Source organism: Xenopus laevis, chromosome 8L (assembly GCF_017654675.1).
Source record: "Xenopus laevis strain J_2021 chromosome 8L, Xenopus_laevis_v10.1, whole genome shotgun sequence".
NCBI classification, from domain to species: Eukaryota; Metazoa; Chordata; class Amphibia; order Anura; family Pipidae; genus Xenopus; species Xenopus laevis.
This window is the reverse complement of record NC_054385.1, coordinates 122470447-122492954: the sequence shown is the minus strand read 5'-3', so window position 1 is coordinate 122492954 and position 22508 is coordinate 122470447. Positions and strand designations below refer to the sequence as shown.

Below are 22508 nucleotides of genomic sequence, written 5' to 3'. Positions count from 1 at the left end.
TTTCTGCTGATTCACTGCACATGCTCTGTGCTGCTGTCACTTACTGAGCTTAGGGAGCCACTCACAATATACAGTACAAATAGAATAGAAATGTCACAATATAAGGCTGATTAGTAATTAATACAGATAATTACTACATGACAGCACAGAAACCAGTGCAATTAGCATCAGAATTTAATAATCAGCAAACCTGTAGCATCAGCTTATATTACAGGGGAAGCTCATTTTCTGCTGGATAATTAGTGACGAGGCCTAAGCTTAGCTTCTCAACAGCCAATCAGAGCCCACTGAGCATGTGAGTGTCACAGACACTTTCCAAGATGGTGACCCCCTGTGACAAGTTTGAAGTCCTGGATCATTGCTGCTATTGACTGAAACTTTAGGCTGGTATATAGAAGTTCAATATATAAAATATGGCAATTTTAGGGTTAAGCTTTCCTTTAAGAATACCTTGAAGCTGCTCTAATACTATTCAAAAATATGTAACAATAATAAAATGTAAATGCAAAGACAAATGAAAAATCGGAATATGTGAACTGGAATTTCACATATTTTATACCATTCCAAATAATACAAAATAATCGAAAAATACAATAAACAGTTTCCTTTACTAGGTTACCAAGTGTACAAAATGTTACTTTCTCCGGTGGCAGAAACACCAATAAGAAATATCAGCGAGGAACAGTGTTGAATAAAGTAAAGTTGTAAGGGCTGATTTGGAAGCATTATGTTGCACTAGACAGGCAGATGCAGAGAATAGCGCCTTTGGCAATGGACCTCCTGATAAACACACACACACCCGACTCTGCTTTTAGAAGACTGATGAGCACTGGAGCAAAACAAATTCTATAAATATTTTGCAAGATGGAACACAATTGGGAATAGGGCTCAGCTGCACTCCCCTTAGTGCTCAACTGCAAATATTATAGTTAAATCAAACAGCCTCTTTTTTTTCTTTTGAGCCACTGGATTAAACAAAATCTACAGGAGAAACTCAAAAAAATATATATATATGTACAGTTTACCCTATTTACAAAGATAACCCCACAAAATACATAATAATGTGTGAATTTCACTAGCTTGGTTAAAATACTGGGAGAATGAATTTATGTTCAGTTTGTATCCGCCTATTGTGAGCAATCTAGTAAGAAGCAGGCCTCTATCGTGGCAGATAAATTTAGTTGCACAGACGGATGTGTAAAGAGAATCAGTCTCGGGAGACACTAACAACCCATCACAGTAGTAGCTTAAAGGAACAGTAACATAGAAAAATTAAAGTGTTTTAAAGTAATGAAAATATAATGCAGTGTTGCTCTGCACTGGTAAAACTGCTGTGTTTGTTTAAGAAACACTACTATTGTTTATATAAATAAGCTGCTGTGTAGCAATGGGGGCAGCCATTCAAAGGAGAAAAGGCTCAGGTTACACAGCAGATAAGCTCTGTAGAACATAATGGTGTTATCGGTTATCCACTATTTAACCTGTGCCATATAGACTTTTTTCAATTTCCGCCACGGCTACACAGCAGCTTGTTGAACTATACCAGTTTTACCAGTGCAGGGCAACACTACTTGATTTTTTCATTACTTTAAAACATTAATTTTTTGGTGTTACTGTTCATTTAAATACAAATCAAGGGCAGCATCCCATTACACCTTGGAGTCTGTTTCATACCCTCCGATTTAATGTCTCCCTTACCCGCTAAAAACACAGATGCTACATGTCACAGATTCTGGCAGAGCAGGAGTTTAACTGAACAAAACAATCCCAGCGATAGTAGTAATCCTCAAATAAACCCTTTCCCTACTCCAGTCGGAACCGAGAAACCTCTAATGGTTTGGACAGGACAAGCTAGCAGAGTGAGGTGTCATGAAACTGTCAGCACTAGCTCACAGCAGTACAGTCTTGCTTTCCGACTTCTCACATGCGGCCATTTTGCCAAGTTCAAAGAGGCCAAATCAAAAACCATATTTTGCTTGTGTCTGCCTTCGGCTCATCTTGTTCTCTGACCAGCTGTTCTTCAGTTCTAGCTCCCTCTCTTTAGCCTGTAAACGTTAAGAGAAACATTTTAATGTAAAGTTTAAATTAAAAAATAAATTTGAGAAAAAAAATGCATGAACCTTGCACTTACCTGATGGATGAGGTATGTGATCTGGTGCTTTCTTCTTTGCTGCCCTGTTGGCTGCTCTCCTTTCCGCTGTATGTACAAAAAAAAATGAGAGAATGGTTCAGAAGCTAATGGGCAAAATACTCATTGAAAGGACTAGGAGACCTTAAGCAAGACACTGTGTAAGGCACACTGCTAAGTCTAAGTTTTTCTATTTTACTCCTTATACAACTGTGGGGTAGATCTCCTAGGGGTGCCCTGAGCATTGGCTGGGATGGACCAGGCAGGGTGAAATTTAGTAGGAATGTCAGTGGCTTGGCGTTTGTCTGCAACACCTGTTTTTTTTTCTCTTTTAATTATACACTAAAGCAAAATACTGTTACTCCATTTCATTGAAAATGAAGCCCTATCTAACAGTGATGAACTTTATTATTTTATATTTATTTTATTAACAAATAAAACTTTTCCACTAGGCAGCAGGACACTATCATGGCAGGATCAATAGAAGCCTCTTCTTTGCCCATCACCCCTGTAGTATATTAAAGGAATTGTTCAGTGTAAAAATAAAAACTGGGTAAATAAATAGGCTGTGCAAAATAAAAAAAAATGTTTCTAATATAGTTAGTTTATTAGTGGTTATCCAAAAATGTAATGTATAAAGGCTGGAGTGATTGGATATGTAACATAATAGCCAGAACAATACTTCCTGCTTTGCAGCTCTCTTGGTTTCCACGGATTGGTTACCAGGCAGTAACCAATCAGTGACTTGAGGTGGGAGGCACATGAGTCATAACTGTTGCTTTTGAATCTGAGCTAAATGCTGAGGATCAATTGCAAACTCATTGAACAGTTATGTCTCATGTGGGCCCCCTTATATCACTGACTAACAGAGTTAGAGAGCTGAAAATCAGGAAGTAGTGTTTTGGCTGTTATGTTAAAGTGGACCTGTTACCTACACATAAAAAGCTGTATAACAAAAGTAGTTAGCAAATTAAACATGGAACCCAAATAGTTTTATCATTAAAGCATCCATACCTGTTATAAAGGCGTTTAAATATCTGAGCTGCCAATCAAATATTACCTGCCCCGCCTCTATGCCTGAGGCATAGAGGTGGGGCAGTCAACTACTTTCACTTTCCATTCAGCACTTCCTAGATGTCATTGATCTCCCCACATGCCCCTTCCCTCCTCACACTTTATAATTGTGTAGAGCACTGTGTATGGGCATTAGGTCCCCTATTCGGGTGCATAAACAAGATTTTGGGGTGATACACAACTTGTCTTAATAACAGTGTCCAAAAAATGGCTCCTGCCTGTGTGCTGTGGTTGTGTAATTCCAAGACTGAAGGAAACAAAATGTAAATAATAAATGAAGTGTAAGTAAGCTTTATTTTGCCCAACTAACATGATAAAAAATAATTTGCAATTATTTCTTAGGGTGACAGGTCCCCTTTAAGACATCCATTCACTCCAGCCTTCATACATTATATTAGAAACATTTTTTTTTTTGCACAGCCTATTTACCCAGTTTTTATTTTTTAGCCCCTAGGCTACATTTATATGTGAGACATTGCTTTTAGTATGTGACACAAAGAAAAAAAAACGTAAGACACCATATACCTGTAGGGGACTTACCTTACTGAAAGACTTCATAGTCTTCTCTTCTGTCAATGATTTTGTCATCCACTGCTGGTTCCCACTTAGCTGATCATCCCCCTTAATCTCGACAAAATTAATTTCCTCTCTGCCTCGGTTCCGCTTTCCTTGCAGACGTTTAAACTTTTAGAAATAAGTGGTCACAGGTTAAACTTGAGAGGAAAAAACAGATGTTTCTAGAATCAAGAGTTAATTTCCTACCAACTTGGTCATCACAGTATGGATTCTATGCACACAGCCCCTTACAGAATTATGCCCATAACTTTAAAAGGACAAGGAAAAATAAATATAATTGCTAACATGGGGCCTAACCTTTGAACCTGGGCTGCCGTCCCTCTTCACTGATAAAGAAAAATGTAGTTCAATGGACAAGGAAACTCATATATACTTCATATGTCCTCAGCAGTAGCCCCTTGCAACTCCACCACCCGCACTGCCCAAAACTGCCCACTTACCTATTCCTTTTAATAAAAGGCAGAATAGTAGTAGTAGGGGTTGGTGGCCACCTCAGGTGGTTGCTGGCAAGGAGCATGTACAATTGAAGGAATGACCAGATCAGCTTCAACTGTGCATGTTCCTAGCCTTAAAGGGGTTATGCACCTTCAAATTAACTTTTAGTAAGTTGTAGAGAGGGATATTCTGAGACAATTTGCAATTGGATTTAATTTCTTATTATTTATGGTTTTTGCGTTATTTTTTATTCAGCAGCTCTGCAGTTTGCACTATTTGGTAGTCAGGTTGCTAAGGTCCAAATTACCCTAGTAACCATGCATCGAGTTGAATGAGAGACTGGAATATGAATAGGAGAGGCCTGAATAGAAAGATGAGTAATAAAAAGTAGCAATAACAATAAATGTGTAGCATTATAGAGCATTTGTTTTTAGATGACCGGTGACCCCCCCATTTGAAATCTAGAAAGACTCAGAAGAAGGCAAATAACTAAAAAACTATAAAAAATAAACAATGAAGACCAGTTGAGAAATTGCTTAGTATTGGCATTTCTACAACATATTAAAAGTTAACTTAAAGGTGACTTGCTTGTATTTTCTATTTCACAATAACAATGGGCCACTACTATTTGTTGGATGCAATGTTCTTAGGATTGCTGCCTGTCAATTAACTGCCAGAACATTGTCTGATTTGTTATTTTTCCTACTTATTTCAATCTGAATGGTTAATAGTAGATCGTTAAGACTTGTTCGTTCGTCGCACAAAGAAAAAAATGTGCATCTATGGCCAGCATTACACGAACACTTGAGTAAAGCAAAAGAATATATAATATACTTTTACTATACCATGAAATAAAGCTGCGTCACACCACCATGCCCACTCTACATAATACAAACTGGCAGAGAGTAGAGATGAATACAGAAATAAATGCTGTATTAAATATGGGAAGCTATTAATAAAGTCTAGCATTATTATTTTCCCCCTTAGTAAAACTACTTTTACTATTTAACATAAAATAATGTCATTTCCGCTTTTTCACCCATTACACAATGACAAAGGTTCACTTGAATCTTACTGCTTCATCATCCATGAAGGAATCTGGGGCGGCAGTCTCTTTAAGAGCTGTAGAAGACGGATCAGATTCTTGATAGTAGCCACTGCTGTAATAATCCTGAGATAAACCAAAAGGAGAATAAATGTTGGATCTGAATGGTTTCGACTTCGAACAGAGTCAATGTAAAATGTGGCCAGCAGCGATGGAATTGAAAATATAGTGAAAAAAAAATGTTAGATCTTCAATACGGTTGTTCTAAGTTTTCATATGATCAAAAAAGAACTGCTTAGCCTAACCGTCCGATACGTAAATCACACAGAGGAAGCTAGAACATTAGCTTCTCCAAATTACAAGCGCACACCCTGGCCCTCCTGAAACTTGAATCCCTGGTGCCCAGCGAAATAGGGGATCGACCAACCCCTCATCAGTCCAAACGAAAAGAAATTCACTGGCACTCAGGTAATGCTCGCAGGGTGAAACCCTTGCTTTAAAATTATTCAATGCGGCATGCAACGTTTCGGGGACAACCCCTTTACCATGCTTGATAAAGGGGTTGTCCCCGAAACGTTGCATGCCGCATTGAATAAATTTAAAGCAAGGGTTTCACCCTGCGAGCATTACCCGAGTGCCAGTGAATTTCTTTTCGTTTGAAGCTAGAACATTAGTCATAAGACTGAGATAATAGTAGCCAGCCTGGAGTTACATGACCTGTACACTATTTTGGATTCGGCCGAACCCCCCGAATCCTTATTCAACAGAATACCGAACCGAATCTGTATATACAAATTAGGAGCGGGAAGGGGAAAACATATTTTACTTCCTTGTTTTGTGACAAAAAGTCATGCGATTTCCCACCCTGCCCTAATTTGCATATGCAAATTAGGATTTGGATTCAGTACGGCCGGGCAGAAGGATTCGGCCTGAATCCGAAGCCTGCTGAAAAAGGTTAAATCCCAAACCGAATCCTGGAATTGGTGCATCCCTACTGTATAATAACACTTGGTCCATGGCCGCTCGCTTTTATATGATCAAGTAACAACTTGGTGGGGTTCATTTAGCAACACTGAACAAATCTGCACCGGAGCAGTAACCGATAGCAACCTATGACTGGTATTAAAGAGGAACTATCGCGAAAATGAAAATTAAATATAAGCTTTAGCATTCTATATACAGTCAATTTAAAATTCTGCATCGTATCTGAAATAATCAAGTTCATCTTCACTATTCCCTTCTCAGCATCGGTTTCTCTTCATTCTGTCTTCATGCAGCAATTGGGTGTCAGATATTCATTGACTGTTAGATCCAATATATCTTGTAGGGGGGGCTCCTTTTGCCTAGAAGATGTATTACATCTCACTCTATTAAAATCACCAGAAATCCAGTCTCTCTACATGCAGAATTTGTACAAAAGGCAGTTATTTTTTATATTTTGTTTGTACTGGAATCCGTTATTTGAGTGAGCTCTAACTCATCTGCTAGGAATGGGAAGCCCCCTATAAGATATATTGGATCTAACTGTCAATGAATATCTGACACCCAACTGCTGCATGAAGACAGAATGAAGAGAAACAGATGCTGAGAGAGGGATAGAGAACATAAACTTGATTATTTCCGAAACGATGCAGAATATTTAATTGCTAGTATTTACTAAGTTTTGTATTTTAGTATGATGAAGCTTATATTGGATTTTCAATTTCGCAATAGTTCCCCCTTTAAAAGAAACAGTATCACCACACATAAGCTGCTGTTGTGTTACCTGGTAATAACCTGATGCAGAGGTATCGGCATACTCCGGATACTGACTGTACGTCTGGCTAGTGTAAGCTTCTGCATTGGGGACGGCCCATTGGTTGTTGTCGCTTGATCCTTCTGCTGTCTTAAAATCCAGGGGTGCATTAGCTGCATCATTCTGCAACTCTACAGGCTCAACCCCGGGGGGTGCAGCATCATCAACTGCAGGGACAGGGTATGGATAACTTTCGCTCATAGTAGCAGGGGTCTCCTTCGTATCTGACAGAGAGAAGAAATTGCCCTGCTGGAGATCCTCGTCACTCTCCTCGTCTTCTTCTTGTGTGATCTGCTTGGTGACCTGCAGGGCGGCATTCTTAGCTGCAGCTTTGATGGCCGATGGAGATGGTGTGTTCGACACTTCAGGTTTTGAAGAACGTTTCGGTTTGGTTACAGAAGTGGATCTGGGGTGCTTTGGATCACTGGCTGAATTGGAGGCTTTCTTTGTAAAGCTGTATGGAAGAAGCTGTCGTTTTGAATCTGCATTTTTCGGCTGAGGCAGCAAAGCGGATAAGCCGTAGCCTTCTCTCGATCCCTGATATCAGCATTCACAGAAAATGGAAAGGGAATTATTAGCATTTATTAAAACAAGTTTTTCTTTTCAGCAGCATCATAAAATATAGAGATTATTTGCATGCAATCAGGAAGAGGCCCTTAAAGGGGTTGTTCATCTTCCAACATTTTTTTCAATTCAGTTGGTTTCAGATTGTTCACCAGAAATAAAGACTTTTTTCAATTACTTTCCATTTTTTACAGTTTTTCCAAAATCTAAGTTTAAAGTTAAAAGTCCTTGTCTCTGGTGTTTGAGTCTGGCAGCTCAGTAATTCAGGTGCAGATTCTGAACGGTTACAATTTTGCAACATATAGTGAATACATTTCTCAGCAGCATCTCTGAAGTATTAGCAACTATTGTATCAATTCTAACAGCTGCCTGTAATGAAACCCAGAGATTCTGCTCAGCAGGGACAAAGATAAGAAATATATCAACTAAATTTATCAACTTGGAACAGTTTACAGGGTCGGCGACCCCGCCCTCCCAGCGCTGCTTCGGAAGGTGAAAAATTACACTTTTCACTTCAATATTAGAAAAACGGTGACACAGAAAATAGAAAGCAAATGGAAAAAAGTCTTTATTCTGGTGATCTATCTGAAACCAACTGAAAAAAAATGTTGGAAGGTGAACAACCCCTTTAAAGTCCATGCAAGGCATTGATGGGCTCAAGCTGGTGGGAAGGTACCTTGACATACTGTATTAAATGGCAGTAAATCTAAAATATTTCTTTACTCGTTATCCAGAAAGCTTTGAATTATGGAAAGGCTGTCTTCCGTAGACTCCAATTTATCCAAATTTTTCAAAATGATTTCCTTTTTCTCTCTAATAATAAAATAGTAGCTTGTACTTGATCCCAACTAAGATATAATTAATCCTTATTGTAAGCAAAACCAGCCTATTGGGTTTATCTAATGTTTACATGACTTTCTAGTAGACTTAAATTAGAATTATCCAAATTATGGAAAGATCCGTTATCCGGAAAGCCCCAGGTCCCGAGCATTCTGGATAACAGGTCCCATACCTGTAGAAGTCTTCAAACCTGAGACATGGGCTAATGTGTGGAGGGGCTTGTTTATACAAAGCTCATTCTCTCTCCTGATTACAGGGGGAAAGAAAGGTAGTTAAAAACAACAGGTTATTAGTGCTTAATATAAGCACTAAGAAATGGCAGCCACCAACCCCACTCCAATACTCTGCGTTTTAAAAAAAGGTACAGCATTTGGGTGGTTTGGTAGGTTTCTAGAGGTCTGTGCCCAATCAAAAGAATGTTAAATATACACTGGAGTACATGATGCACCCGTGTGTAGGCCATACACATATCAATAACATCATTTTGTACAACTATTGGTTCTTGTTGCACGGATACATGAGGAAGGGAAAAGGGGGAGCCATATTACCGTATATACTCGAGTATAAGCCGACCCGAGTATAAGCCGAGGTACCTAATTTTACCTACGAAAACTGGGAAAACTTATTGACTCTAGTATAAGCCTAGACACAACTACAGCCCTGTCTCCCAGCAGCGCACATTCTGCCAAAGCGACCCCCCCAGCGATCAACCGGACTTCTTTGCAAAGTTGATGGTGACAGAGAATTGCCAAACGGATTACTGTGTGCATTGTCCCACGCATGTGCAGAGGGTGCTGTTTGATATTGCCATCACTGTTAATCTTTCGTATAACCAACAGAGGGCGCTGTGTGATATTGCAGTCACTGTTATTCTTTCATATAACCAACAGAGGGCGCTGTGTGATATTGCAGTCACTTAATCTTTCATATAACCAACAGAGGGCACTGTGTGATATTGCAGTCACTGTTATTCTTCCATATAACCAACAGATGGCGCTGTGTGATATTACAGTCACTGTTATTCTTTCATATAACCAACAGAGGGCGCACTGTTATTCTTTCATATAACCAACAGAGGGTGCTGTGTGATATTGCAGTCACTGTTATTCTTTAATATAACCAACAGAGGGCGCACTGTTATTCTTTCATACAACCAACAGATGGCGCTGTGTGATATTGCAGTCACTGTTATTCTTTCATATAACCAACAGATGGCGCTGTGTGATATTGCAGTCACTGTTATTCTTTCATATAACCAACAGAGGGCACTGTGGGATATTGCAGTCTCTCCCCAAGTGTACTGTTGGTATAGGAATGATTAAAAGTGACTGCAATCTCGGCAACGCGGGTCAGGTACCGCTGACCCGAGTATAAGCCGAGGTAGACTTTTTCAGCAAATTTTGGATGCTGAAAAACTCGGCTTATACTCGGGTATATACGGTAAATGCTCATAGTGCAGAGAATGTGAGCACATGTATGGCTGCAGTTAGACAATTCAGTCCCACTGCCAATGAAGCTGATGTTGACCCAATATCTTCCAGGTAAAACAAAGAATAGTGGGAAGTCTGTAACCATTATGTATATTGACATTCTTGGAATTTGGTTTCCACATGCAATCAAAATACCAAGCATTTCAATTCCCCCACCAGCACAGGCAAACAAGGACATCATACCTGGATCACTGCTTTCTTCACAGTCGGTTCATCCTCCTCCGAATCAGACTAAGAAAAAAAAAAAAAAAGAAATCTACTCACTGGACAGGAAACATTAATTTGTTTTGCTGAGCTGTAGATAGTATAGGACACCTATGGTAGGAAGCTGCTCTTGCTCCCAGATCTAGGTTCAATCAGATACTAGGGAGATTTATCAAGGATTGAATTGAAAATTTGAAGTTTCTTATGGTCAAAACTGGCAAATTCGACTAGGGGGTTATTCAAATTCGATTTGAGTTTTCAAAAAAATCTAATTAAATTTCGAGCTTTATCATACTCTGACCCTTTCAGAACTCGAATTCGACTATTCGGCACCTAAAACCTGGCGAATTGCTGATTTAGTCAATGGGAGATGACGGATCAATTTGGAGTTGTTTGCAGCCTTCCTGACATTCTAGTTTTTTTTTTTTCGGAGAAAAAATAAATCTAGTTTTTAAAACTCAAATCGAATTTGAGTTTTCGGGTTGATCTTATTCGCCAACGTTTTAAAAATTTGATACTTGTAATACATTTCGATTGGTTGAATTTCAAGTTCATCTGAGTTTTAAAAAAAAAAAAACTCCCATTAATTCGAAATGAGACCTTTGATAAATGGGCCTCTAAGGGGGTGGCACACAGGGAGATTTAGTCGCCTGCGATAAAGCTTCGCTACTGCGTACGACTAGTCTCCCCCAAATGCCTTCCCGCTGTCAAGATTGTGACTCGCCAGCAGGAGGGCATATTTGTCGCTTCGCTTTTCCGAAGTCGCCCGAACTTTCCTTGTTCAACAACTTCTGGAAAACAAAATCAACAATTTTGCCATCCAGCTGGTCATTCACTTTCTTTCCGGTGGGAACCCATTTCGGAGTGGTCGCCCGAAGTTGTGAAGATTTATCGTAGACGACACTCTACCTGTGTGCCACCACCCTAATTGGACCGTGTAGCCAAAGATTTACCTATGTGGCACATAGCATTATCTGGGGAGCTCATTCTGACACTTAGAGGCCCATTTATTAAAGTCCAAATTTTTCCAATTTTCCATCTGAAAACTTTTTTCCTGAGTTTTGCCCAAAACCCACTAAATCTTCGGATTATTGCACAAAATGATATTAGAGGGGATGGCACAAGCACTACTGATCATAAAGATGAGTTGCATATATTGGCTTATGCAATTTGGCCCTCGATATACCTAGTGAGCATGTTATACCCACGGTTCTTGATACTCACACCTGCTGCGTGCAGTTCAGGGACAGTGATTTTCACTGGCTCGGCTCTCTTCTTTGGTTTGGTATTAGCTACGTTTTCAATAGATGGCGGAGGCAGGTTTACATTGTAGCCAGGTGGAGGAAGGGGCATCCGATGGTCCATTCCACTTGCAGAAGTAGGACTTAGTTGTGGAGGAGGCATATTTAACCCATGGCCACCCTGAGGAGGAGGCATATTTAGTCCAGAGCTAACGTGAGATGGAGGGAGGTTCATACCATGATTTGGTGGTGGATAACTGAGCCCAGAGCCACCCTGTGGTGGAGGTAAACTCATTCCAGATGTGCCTGGGGGAGGAGGCTGGCTCATTCTTTCAGTACTTGGTGGTGACGGTCGATTCATTCCAGTACCACTTTGAGGACGCCCTCCCTGTGGTGGCGGCAAACTCATTCCTGGACTGCTCTGAGGTGGAGGCAGATTCATACCTGCGCCCATTTGGGGGCGTGGCAGATTTAATCCAGTGCCACCTTGAGGGGGAGGCATATTTATGCCTGAACCACTTTGTGGCGGTGGCAGATTCATACCTGAGCCACCTTGTGGGGGAGGCAGATTCATGGCCGTGCCTCCATGGGGGGGAGGCAAACTCATGCCCGAGCCACTGTGTGGCATCTGCAGATTCATGCCGGTGCTACCTTGTTGGGGCGGTAGATTCATACCTGTGCCACCTTGTGTCGGTGGTAGATTCATGCTTGTGCCACTCTGTGGGGGCAGTAGATTCATGCCTGTGCCACTCTGTGGGGGTGGTAGATTCATGCCTGTGCCACTCTGTGGGGGTGGTAGATTCATGCCTGTGCCACTCTGTGGGGGTGGTAGATTCATGCCTGTGCCACTCTGTGGGGGTGGTAGATTCATGCCTGTGCCACTCTGTGGGGGTGGTAGATTCATGCCTGTACCACTCTGTGGGGGTGGTAATTTCATCCCATGTCCTCCTTGAGGAATTGGCAAGTTCAGTCCACGATTTCCCTGTGGGGGAGGCAAATTAAGTCCTTGCCCACCCTGAGGTGGAGGCAATTTTAGACCATGGGCTCCTTGATTAGGAAGAGGCATGTTCATTGCAGGGCCCCCCTGGTGAGGAGGAAGGTGATGGTGCCCATGCTGTGGGGGAGGCATGTTATGGCCAGGGGGTGGGAAGTTGGCATGACTCGGGCCCTGGGGCCCATAACCCATATGGGGATAAGCAGAAGGGCCCTGGCTGTTATTAAAGCTGCCATACCCCTGAGCAGGGGGGTAACTTGGAGGCCCCGCACCATAGCCCCCATGCCCGTAGTAGCCAGGCGGCTGGTAGCCGAGCCCCGGAGGAGGCCCAAAGTATCCAGGGCTGGCTTGTTGCTGTTCACCCTTAGACTGAGTCTGCGACGGATAGGCCCCAGGATAAGCCTCGGCCTCTTGGTGATGCCCCTCTACGTTCGCCTCGGGCTCCTGAGCCGCCTCGCTGTCCGAACTGCTCTCTTCACTGCTAGCATAGGCCACTAGAGACATGGCGGCACCTGAGTTCCAATACCGGGCCGCCCTCTCAGCTCCAGTAGCCACGTTCACTCCAGCCGCCAAAGCCGCTGCCGTCTCCTCCTCACGGGCCTCAAGCGTAATGGCGCCCCACACAAACTACAACTCCCGAGGGGGCACCGCGAGAGCCAGTCAACAATCGCGTACGGAATGCTCGACCGTGAGGCATTGTGGGGATTGTAGTTTTTTTTCTCGAAACAGCGTCTTACCTGACATTCGTTTCACTATAACCCTTTCATGTCTGTCATGGCTGCTCGATATCTAAAAAAAAATGACGTGATTTATCGGATAATTTTCCCATTAAATGATTAAGAATGACAAGAGCAGAAACAGTTCAGAAGGAAAGGGAAATAAATATGTTTTCATAGTTTTTCTTGCGTGACAGGAATGTGCAAATATAATGGCGTGTGTGTCACTTTACAGAGAAGGCCATTGTGGGAAGATTTTAATGAGGGAAATTTGAAAAATCACAACAAAAACACGTTTGAAAAGAATCACTACACGTAAAAACTAAAATATTTTAGGCTAAACTTTATGCACTTTGAGAAAAATGCCACTTTTATCTGAATTTAAACAAGGAAATACATAAACCTTTATTTGCCAACAGTTACACATAGGGGGAAATTTACTAAAGGGCGAAGTGGCTGACGCTAGCAAAAATTCGCCAGTGTGACGTCATTTTGGCACTTTTTCCGATTTACTCTGGTGTAAATTCGCTAGCGAAGTGGACATACTGTAGCGCTACTTCGCATCCTAACGCAGGGCCTGAACTAGGGGTAGGCAGAGTAGGCATGTGCCTAGGGCGCAAAGCTGGGGGGGCGCCAGGCACGTACCTCCTCTGTCTACCCCATTGTCCGGTCCTGTTTCTCCCTGACTGGCGCTGATATTTTCTCCTCAATTGTGCTTCTGCGCAGGCGCACTCCAGCGTAATTTTGCACATGTGCACCTGAGTATAATTTCGCGCATGTGCACTCCTGCACGCACTCAGCCAGCGCCGTGGCTGCCCAGGTTGCCTAGGGCGCCTGGCCGGGTTGGCCCGGCTCTGCCCTAACGCCAAGCGAAGTTAGTCTCGCGAAGGGACATAACTACGCTAATTCACTTACTTGCGGATTTTACTAAACGTAACTTCTTGCGCCAGACTTGACTCTGCCAGCTCAGTCCAGGCGAAGTGCAATAGATAGGAGGATCTTCAAAAATAGATGAAATCCCAAAAAAAACGCTGGCGTCTTTTACATTTTTCAGGGTGATAGGCTGAAAAAGATCGAAAATTCATTTTGGGGTACCTCCTTCCCCCCTACATTTTCTAACATACGGCACCTAAACTATACAGTGGGCACATCATCATCATCATTTATTTATATAGCGCTGTCAAGATACGCAGTGCTTTACATGTGTTACTGTTTGGCAATATAAGACCTCTATTTAATGAATGTTTCCCAGGCTTGTGTAGTGTAATGTAGTTTATGCTGCATATACGTCCATTGTACTTTAACTTGGCGCCGTATGCAAATTAGGCATTGCTAACGTAACTTCGCTTTGCTTGACGAATTAACACTAGTGCAACTTCGCTACCTTTCGCCTCCCGGGGTGCAACTTTGGATTGGAGTGAATTTGAGCATCCTTGGCGAAACTACGCCTGGCGAAGTGTGGCGAAGTCACTAGCGCATTTTCAGCGCTTAGTGAATTTGCCCCATGTTGTTGCCACCTTTTCTGGAAAAGAATAATGGCCTTCCTATATATTTATCTTTTTTCCCTATTAATAACATTGGGATCATTCATTGTTTTTACCGGCCAAGTGGCAACCCTAGTTACATATGAAAGCAATAATTCCAAGGACATTTTCTCAGCCTCTCTGAGGATATTAGTACAATAAACAGAGTTTCCACATGGCCAGTATTACACCAATCTATCTAAGTTCTGGACTGTCAGCCCCCAATGGTTATGCCTCTGGGCCTAGCCAGTTACATACCCAATCCAAATTATACCCTGCTTATCACTCAGTCAACCGCCCCTGGTCCACTGTTCAGTGCCAGATTTCCTAAATGAATAACATGAATCAAACATTGTTGCTCCCGAGCCACTGGGTGGGGATCACTGTGTTAGAGAGGGCTCCTCTAACACCAACTGTCGTAAAATATGTAGTGCAATGTGTACAGGGCCATCATCAGGGGGACACAGAGGTTACTGTTGCACCAGGTCCAAACCTAAAGGGAGGCTCCACTTTTCAAAATAGCTTGGCCTCCCTTGACAGCACCAAAGCCATGCCAAACCACTGAAGTCCAGAATAACTGAAGTTGCGAAAATATCCAAAGTTGAAGTCCTGAAGCCACGAAAAGACCCGAAGCCACAAAAGGAGCCGAAGTTGAAGTCCTGAAGTTGCGAAAAGACCCAAAGCCACAAAAGGAGTAGGGATGTAGCGAACTGCCGAGTATGTGTTCGCGAACGCCGTTCGCGAACACCGGCAAAAAATGCGAGCAGTTCGCGAACAGTTCGCGAACTTCGAACATCCGAAAATCGTTCGATTCGAACGATTGAAGGATTTTAATCGTTCGATCGAACGATTTTCGTTCGAATCGAACGAAAATCGTTCGATTTTAGCGACCGAATGGTCGAACGATTTTGACGCGAACGCCTATTGGCGACGTTCGCGAACTTGCGGCGGACGCGAACAGTCGAAGTTTGCGCGAACTAGTTCGCCGGCGAACAGTTCGCTACATCCCTAAAAAGGAGCTGAATTTGAAGTCCTGAAGCCGCAAAAAGACCCGAAGCCACAAAAGGAGCCAAATTCGAAGTCCTGAAGCCACAAAAAGACCTGAAGCTAAAGACTCAAATCCACAAGTTCTGTTCTACTGAACACCAAAGTATTTTTTTTTTTATTAAACCTCTGGCCACCAATGTATTATTTTAATACTCTATAGGCCACCAATATTTTTTTTTAATATTCTCTGGGGCCCCAATGTTTCTTTTTAACTTGTAAGGGGGGGCTATGGCCACCAATGCACCAATGATTTTTAAAAAAAAATTTATGGGGGACCCTGGCACAAATGTTTTTTTTTTAACTTATAAGGGTGGTCCTGACCATCAATGGCTTTTTATAATTTGTGTGGGGGGGGTTTACCATTTTTAGTGCCGATGTCTGTGTGCCCTTTTAATTGTGGTTTGGGAGTCGGTGGAATCTAGGAAGGGTTGCCACCTTTTCTTGAAAAAAATACCGGCTTTCCTATATTTTTATGCATTTTCCCTAATAATTACATTGGGATCAAGCTTCATTTTTACTGGCCAGGTAGTTAAAATACCGGACAGATGGCAATCCTAGATCTAGGGTGGGGCTTGGGGACCTTGGCAGGGCCCATAAAATGGTGTTGTATGTGGCCCCGTGATTTCTAATGGGGGGCCCTGAATGTGTAAGTCTATAATGCAACATGAGATATAAAACAATTCCCAATACCAAATATAATAATAATGTATAATAGCCAAGTAGTATTGACATCCAAGGCAATAATACTTGGCTCAGGGAAACCGTGAAGTGCAGCTGCAGTGAAAAGAAGGCTAGCACACAATACACAATAGTGGGTCAACAACACATGATGCCATGTGCCAAGCCAAGTCCCTTACACGTCATTTCAGAATTGTTTTGGCCACCCGCACATATTGGCCATGTGCAGTTAGACTCCCAGTATGCCTTGATCCACCCCAAATACCCATGTTAACATTCAGGTGACTTCTGAAAACAAATTCACATGAGTAATATCTCTCTTTTCATGGTAATCCCAAACTGTGCATAAAGAAGGTGCAGTTACAATGATGAATCTAAAGAGGAAATGAGTCTGTTGCTGGGGCCCGGATCTGCTTCCTCTATACAGGGGGCCTGCAATAAATGACCCGGGACACGTTGAAAATTACTGGTGACCCACAACTCCGCACATGCCTTGGCTTGTGCAAGTGGAGGAACAGGAAGCCTGCTTTTTACACTTCAGTGTCCAGTCCAGTGTTTTTTGGACTTTCGGGGTTCAATTTACTCTTTGAAATTTGGTCAGGGCTACTTTAGCTCATACATATTTTATAAGCTATTCAGCCATAATTTCAAGGCTATCTATGACATTACATAAGTGCGCACCCCAAACTTCCTTCCAATGAAGGATAGTGGTTCCAAGAGAATCTAGACTAGACAAGAGAAAATAGGCATTCTCCCCAAATGTCACCCTACGGGGCATATTTATCAAGGGTCGAACTTCGAAATTCAAAAAGACCAGCCGAAATTAAGCCAAAGTTGTTTGATCGAATAGGTCAGTTTTTGGCCTAATTTGAATCGTATGAATCGAAGGAATATCACATTCGATCAAATTCGATTTTCAAATTTCAAATTCAAATTTTCAAAAAAAACTTTGATTTTTCAAAGTCCACCAATTGACTCCGAATAGCTTCTAGGAGGTCCCCATAAGCTAAAACAGCAATTCGGCAGGTTTTTTAAGAGAGAGTACATGAAAATTTCGATATTCAAATTTTTAAAAAATTTTTTAAATTCAAATTGAATTTGGACTATTCCCTAGTCGAAGTACACAAAAAATAGCTAGAGTTTCGATTTTTTTTATGCGAAAATTCACCTTGACCTTTGATAAATCTGCCCCTAAGTGCCAGTGATCATTTTGCAGACAAGATAAAGCTGGCCATACATGCACAGATATAATCGCACAAATGGATGTTTTGTACAATCATTATCCGAATGTTCACCATATGAGAAATAAAATATAAACATGTATGGCCAGCTTAAATGTAACTGTTGTAGACCCCCTGTCCCTCCATGAGTGTCTGTAGAACGTTCCTGGGTGTGGCCATTTACATTTTGCTAACATTGTTCTGCTCAAAGACGCTGAATTTTAATTTAATTTTAATTTGAAAAGGTAAATAAACCCAACAAAGCACTTGATATACAACTGTGAAAGACAGCTCAACCCCCTGCATGAATATTTGCACATGAACTGTTGCCTTCACCAGCATAAATGAATTTCACCAAATTGTTTTTCACTCTCAACAAAAGCAGCAAAGAGCTTGCTGGGAGAAGTAAGCTACCCTTCTTGCATAAAAGGCTTATGGAAAGAGTTCCCAAATAAAAACATTACACATGTAATCAAGTAAATGCCAAAAAGTCTGTAGTCTAGACTGATAATGCTGTGGTACAAATACAATATATTTATTACAATGTCTGAACACGTTCAATGCAATTCTTAAAGGGGTTTTTCACCTTTGAGTTAACTATTAGTATGATGTAGAGAGTGATATTCTGAGACAATTTGCATTTGTTTTTTATTATTTGTGGTATTTGAGTTATTTAGCTTTGTATTCAGCAGCTCTCCAGTTGATAATTTCAGCAATTTGGTTGCTAACAACCATGCATTGATTTGAGTAAGAGACTGGAATATGACCTGAATAGAGAGATGAGTAGTAAAAAGTGGCAACAATAATACATTTGTAGCATTACAGAGCAATTACGCTTTACATAGGATCAGTGACCCCCATTTGAAAAATGGAAAGAGTCAGAAGAAGGCAAATAATAAAAAAAAACTTTGAAAAAAATAGTGAAGACCAATTGAAACGTTGCTGAGAATTGGCCATTCTATAACATACTAAAAGTTAACCCAAAGGTGAACCACTCCTTTAACATTAGAGGCCCTTTAGACCACAATATCTTCATCAGAATAAGATATCCTATAGTCCTATATCAGATAAATATAAGGATTAATGTACAACCTATTTTAAATTTTAAGAACATCAGGGGGCAGATTTATCAAAGGTCGAGGTGAATTTTTGAATTTAAAAAATTTAAATTTTGAGCTATTTTTGTGTACCTCGACTAGGGAATAGTCCAAATTCTATTAGAATTTGAAAAAAATTAGAATATCGAAATTTATTTTGTACTGTCTCTTTAAAAATTTGACTTCGACCATTTACCTTCTAAAACCTGCCGAATTGCTGTTTTAGCCTATGGGGGACCTCCTAGAACCCATTTGGAGTCAAATCTAAGTTTTTTTTTTGAAAAACTTAAGTTCGAATTTGATCGAATGCGCTATTACTTCGATTTGTACAATTCGAATTCGGCTAAATACGGACCTATTTGATCGAAAACTAACCTATTCGGCCAAAAGAACAAAAGAAACTTTGACTTAATTACGGTTAGTCTTGTTGATTTTGAATTTCGAAGTTTTTCAAATTTGAAATTCGACCCTTGATAAATATACCCTTATAAGTCACTATTGAGTCCCATGACTATAAAAAACACATTAAAGGAGGAGTATATTAATTTTTAGAATACATGGTTGTAAAGGATATTTTACAAGAGAATCCCACTGTAGGAATCTGTACGTTATGTTCTGCTTTATGGCTATTATAGCTGTCACAGGATGTCCAGTCCTGTCCATTTATCAATCATGTACATTTGAATTGTATTGGCACAGGTTTTTTAACAGAATTGCAGCCAGATAGCATATAGGCCTATTGGTGGGCCACATACAAAGATAAGCTTCTCATGCTGTCTAAAGGGGCCTCACTTTATGATTCAATTGCTGGACCTTATTTGGCCCAGTATGTAGATGGCTAAATCAGGCCCATGTTTGCTCAGTTGGTGACCTCACCAAACAAGCAGATCTGACTGTGTATGACCAATGTCTTTATAATAAAGCATTCAGACTGGAGTAGTGCTGGATCCAATTTGAAACCCATCGTAATCAGCAGTTCTTTACTGCTTTGTGGTTGAGAATATAACTTCTGTCTTCATAATGAAGCATTTCTGCAACTTCTGCCCATTTTGCCACCCTTCCTCTTTACTTGTACTGCTTCTCAGACCTGGGGTAGTCTCTGGTGTACTGTAGATAATGCTACTAAGCTTTCCTACACAGAGCTTTCAGTAAAAAGCCAGTGGAAGTTTGGCTCTTAGGGTGGTGGCATACATAGCGTTCCGGGGAGATTAGTCGTCCAGCAACAAATCTGCTCTTCTTCGGGCGACTAATCTCCCTAATTTGCCTTCCTGCCAACTAGAATGTGATTCACTGGTGGGATGGCACTCGGATCACATCGTTTTCCGAAGTCGCCCAAGGTTGCCTCACGAGGAACGCTACATGTGCCACCACCCTTAAAGTTATTTGCTGGCAGTTTTTGCCTCCCTTCGTAAAATCCCACCAGAGAATACATAAGAAACATTAGTGATGCTGAACACTGTGGTATCTGAAACTGACAGTTTACATCAGAGCAAGAGTCGGAGTGCTTAAAGTAATTAGATCACTGGAAAAGTCAGGGACGTGTCTAGAAAATTCAGTTAGAATGCTTGCATTGATTGCAGTTTAATTTAAATACATTCACTGCAGTCTTGCAAGATACATCTTTTAAAAGTGTCCCCGAATTTTCAAGTGATCTGGTAACTTTACCTTAAAGGCTATACACCCAAAGTTTTTATGCATGATAAAAGAAAACGTATCACTAAGCCACTTTCTAACAGACTTTGCTGAAAAAAATGTGTAAAATTTACCAAAAAAAATGTGTAAAATTAAAATGTATAGTGAACATTTAGGGGCAGATTTATCAAAGGTCGAGGTGTATTTTCGAATGAAAATAATTTTGGATTTCGAGCTATTTTTTGTGTACTTCGACTAGGAAATATTCCCAAATCGATTTGAATTTGAAAAATCTTTAAAAATTTTTACTTCGTCCATTCACCATCTAAAAGCTGCCAAATTGTTGTTTTAGCCTATGGGGGACCTCCTAGAACCTATTTGGAGTCAATTCGTGGACTTTGAAAAATTTGGGGAAAAACTTCAAATCGTATTCGATCGAATGCGCTATTAATTAGATTCGTACGATTGGAATTTGGCCGAATACAGACCTTTTCGATCAAAAACGGACCTATTCGACCAAAAAAACCTTCAACTTAATTTCGGTTGGTCTTTTTGAATTCGAATTTCGACATTTTTTCTTTTCAAAATTCGACCCTTGATAACTATGCCCCTTAAAATCATGTATGTATTTAAAATCAGCTGGCTTCTGTTACATTGTTTCAAAAGTCAGAACCAGCAGCACAGAGAAGAAAGTACAGGCAAATACTGTTTTCAATAGTAATTATATTCACAAAAACCTTAAAGGAGTTGTTCACCTTCCACCAGGGCCGCCATTAAAAATCACGGGGCCTAGTAAAACCCCGGCTGCCCTCACGCCCAAGCAACACCCCATATCCCACCCACTCCACATCACAGTTAAAAGACCACACAGACATCAGCGCCAAAAAAAGTAACCCCCCCACACACAAGTTATAAAAAGCTATTGATGGTCAGGGCCCCCTTATAAGTTTATTTAAATTTAAAAAAAAATTGTGCCAGGGCCCCCCTTACAAGTAAAAATTTTTTTTTTAAAAAAAACATTGGTGGCAGGGGCCTATAGAATATTAAAAAAATACATTGGTGGCCAGGGGATTAAAAAAAACAAAGAAAACCCCACAAACTGGTGTTCAGTAGAATTGAACTCAAGGCTTCAGGACTTCAACTTCGCCTCCTTTTGTGACTTTGGGTCTTTTCGCCGCTTCAGGACTTTAATTTTGGCTCCTTTTGTGACTTCGGATCTTTTTGCCGCTTCAGGACTTAAATTTCGGCTTTTTTCATGACTTCGGGTCTTTTCGCCGTTCAGGACTTTGGCTTCGGCTCGTGAGCCACTGAAAAAGCGGCTGTACGGAGGGGGCGGGGCCCGGCTGCGCATCACGCACCAGCGCCCGCCCCCTCTAGTGACGCTACTGGGCTCGGGCACTTGTAAGGGAGGCAGCACTGCCGGGCCCCCCTTCAGGCCCAGGACACTTGTCCCCCCGATGGCGGCCCTGCCTTCCACACACTTTTTTCAGTTCAATTGTTTTCAGATTGTTCGCCAGAAATAGACTTTTTTCAATTACTTTCCTTTTTTTTTTTTTAATTTTTCCAAAATCTTAGTTTTTAGTTAAATGTCCCTGTCTCTGGTGTCTGAGTCTGGCAGCTCAGTTATTCAGGTGCAGATTCTGAATTGTTACAATTTTGCAACATTTTATTTATCCATTTCTCAGCAGCATCTCTGGGAGTATCAGCAACTATTGTATCAATTCTAACAGCTGCCTGTAATGCATTTAGTTTATAGTATAGCTTGTATACAAATTATTTGGGGCAATTATAACAGAAATTGCTCATTTTCCCAGTACAGTACCCACAGCAAACCAATCACGTTTTGATTTTCATATCTCGAGGTAGTGTGAGCAGAATGAATTGCTGAATGGTTGTTACATCACAATGTTAGTATTTGTAAATCTGCAACTTTATTCATGAGAAACACGCAGCACAGACGCTGATCTACAATAGCAACAGCTAATGAACGGTTACTTCCGCTCAGCCCTATAGCACGTGACCACTATATCAGCGCAGCCGTTTCTTGGACAACAATCCATCTCGCTGCGTTCGGCTAGGTGGGCTGGTGACGTCACGCAGAGGCGGGAAATTCTTCGGGCGCACTTTGAAGACCTGTCAGGCATTAGCAATCGATCGTGTTGGCCTGTAGGAGGAGAGAGGAAAGGGGGTTGGGAAGCGGAGGAGGGAG

At 41.2% G+C, this 22508-nt stretch overlaps 1 protein-coding gene across 2 annotated transcripts; it reads right to left on the bottom strand.

The window, feature by feature from the left end:
• Nucleotides 1–589: 589 nt before the first annotated feature.
• Nucleotides 590–13039, bottom strand: prcc.L (proline rich mitotic checkpoint control factor L homeolog). 2 transcript variants are annotated; one of them, XM_041571978.1, is made up of 8 exons: nucleotides 12305–13039; nucleotides 11376–12271; nucleotides 10131–10178; nucleotides 7024–7590; nucleotides 5289–5384; nucleotides 3743–3886; nucleotides 2132–2197; nucleotides 590–2045 (listed from the first exon to the last, which is right to left on the bottom strand). In XM_041571978.1, exons 1-8 carry the CDS (start codon nucleotides 12888–12890, stop codon nucleotides 1959–1961), a joined length of 2490 nt encoding a protein of 829 aa, XP_041427912.1. In that variant the 5' UTR covers nucleotides 12891–13039; the 3' UTR covers nucleotides 590–1958.
• Nucleotides 13040–22508: the final 9469 nt, after the last annotated feature.

What these genes read in the sequence shown, in the direction of transcription:
- prcc.L (XM_041571978.1), bottom strand. Translation starts at nt 12,890, where the DNA reads ATGTCTCTAGTGGCCTATGCTAGCAGTGAAGAGAGCAGTTCGGACAGC. An exon ending in TGAAGAAAGCAGTGATCCAG is followed by an intron (nt 7,591 to 10,130) that starts GTATGATGTCCT and finishes TGCTGATATCAG; the next exon opens with GGATCGAGAGAAGGCTACGG. An exon ending in CTATGAAGTCTTTCAGTAAG is followed by an intron (nt 2,198 to 3,742) that starts GTAAGTCCCCTA and finishes TTGTACATACAG; the next exon opens with CGGAAAGGAGAGCAGCCAAC.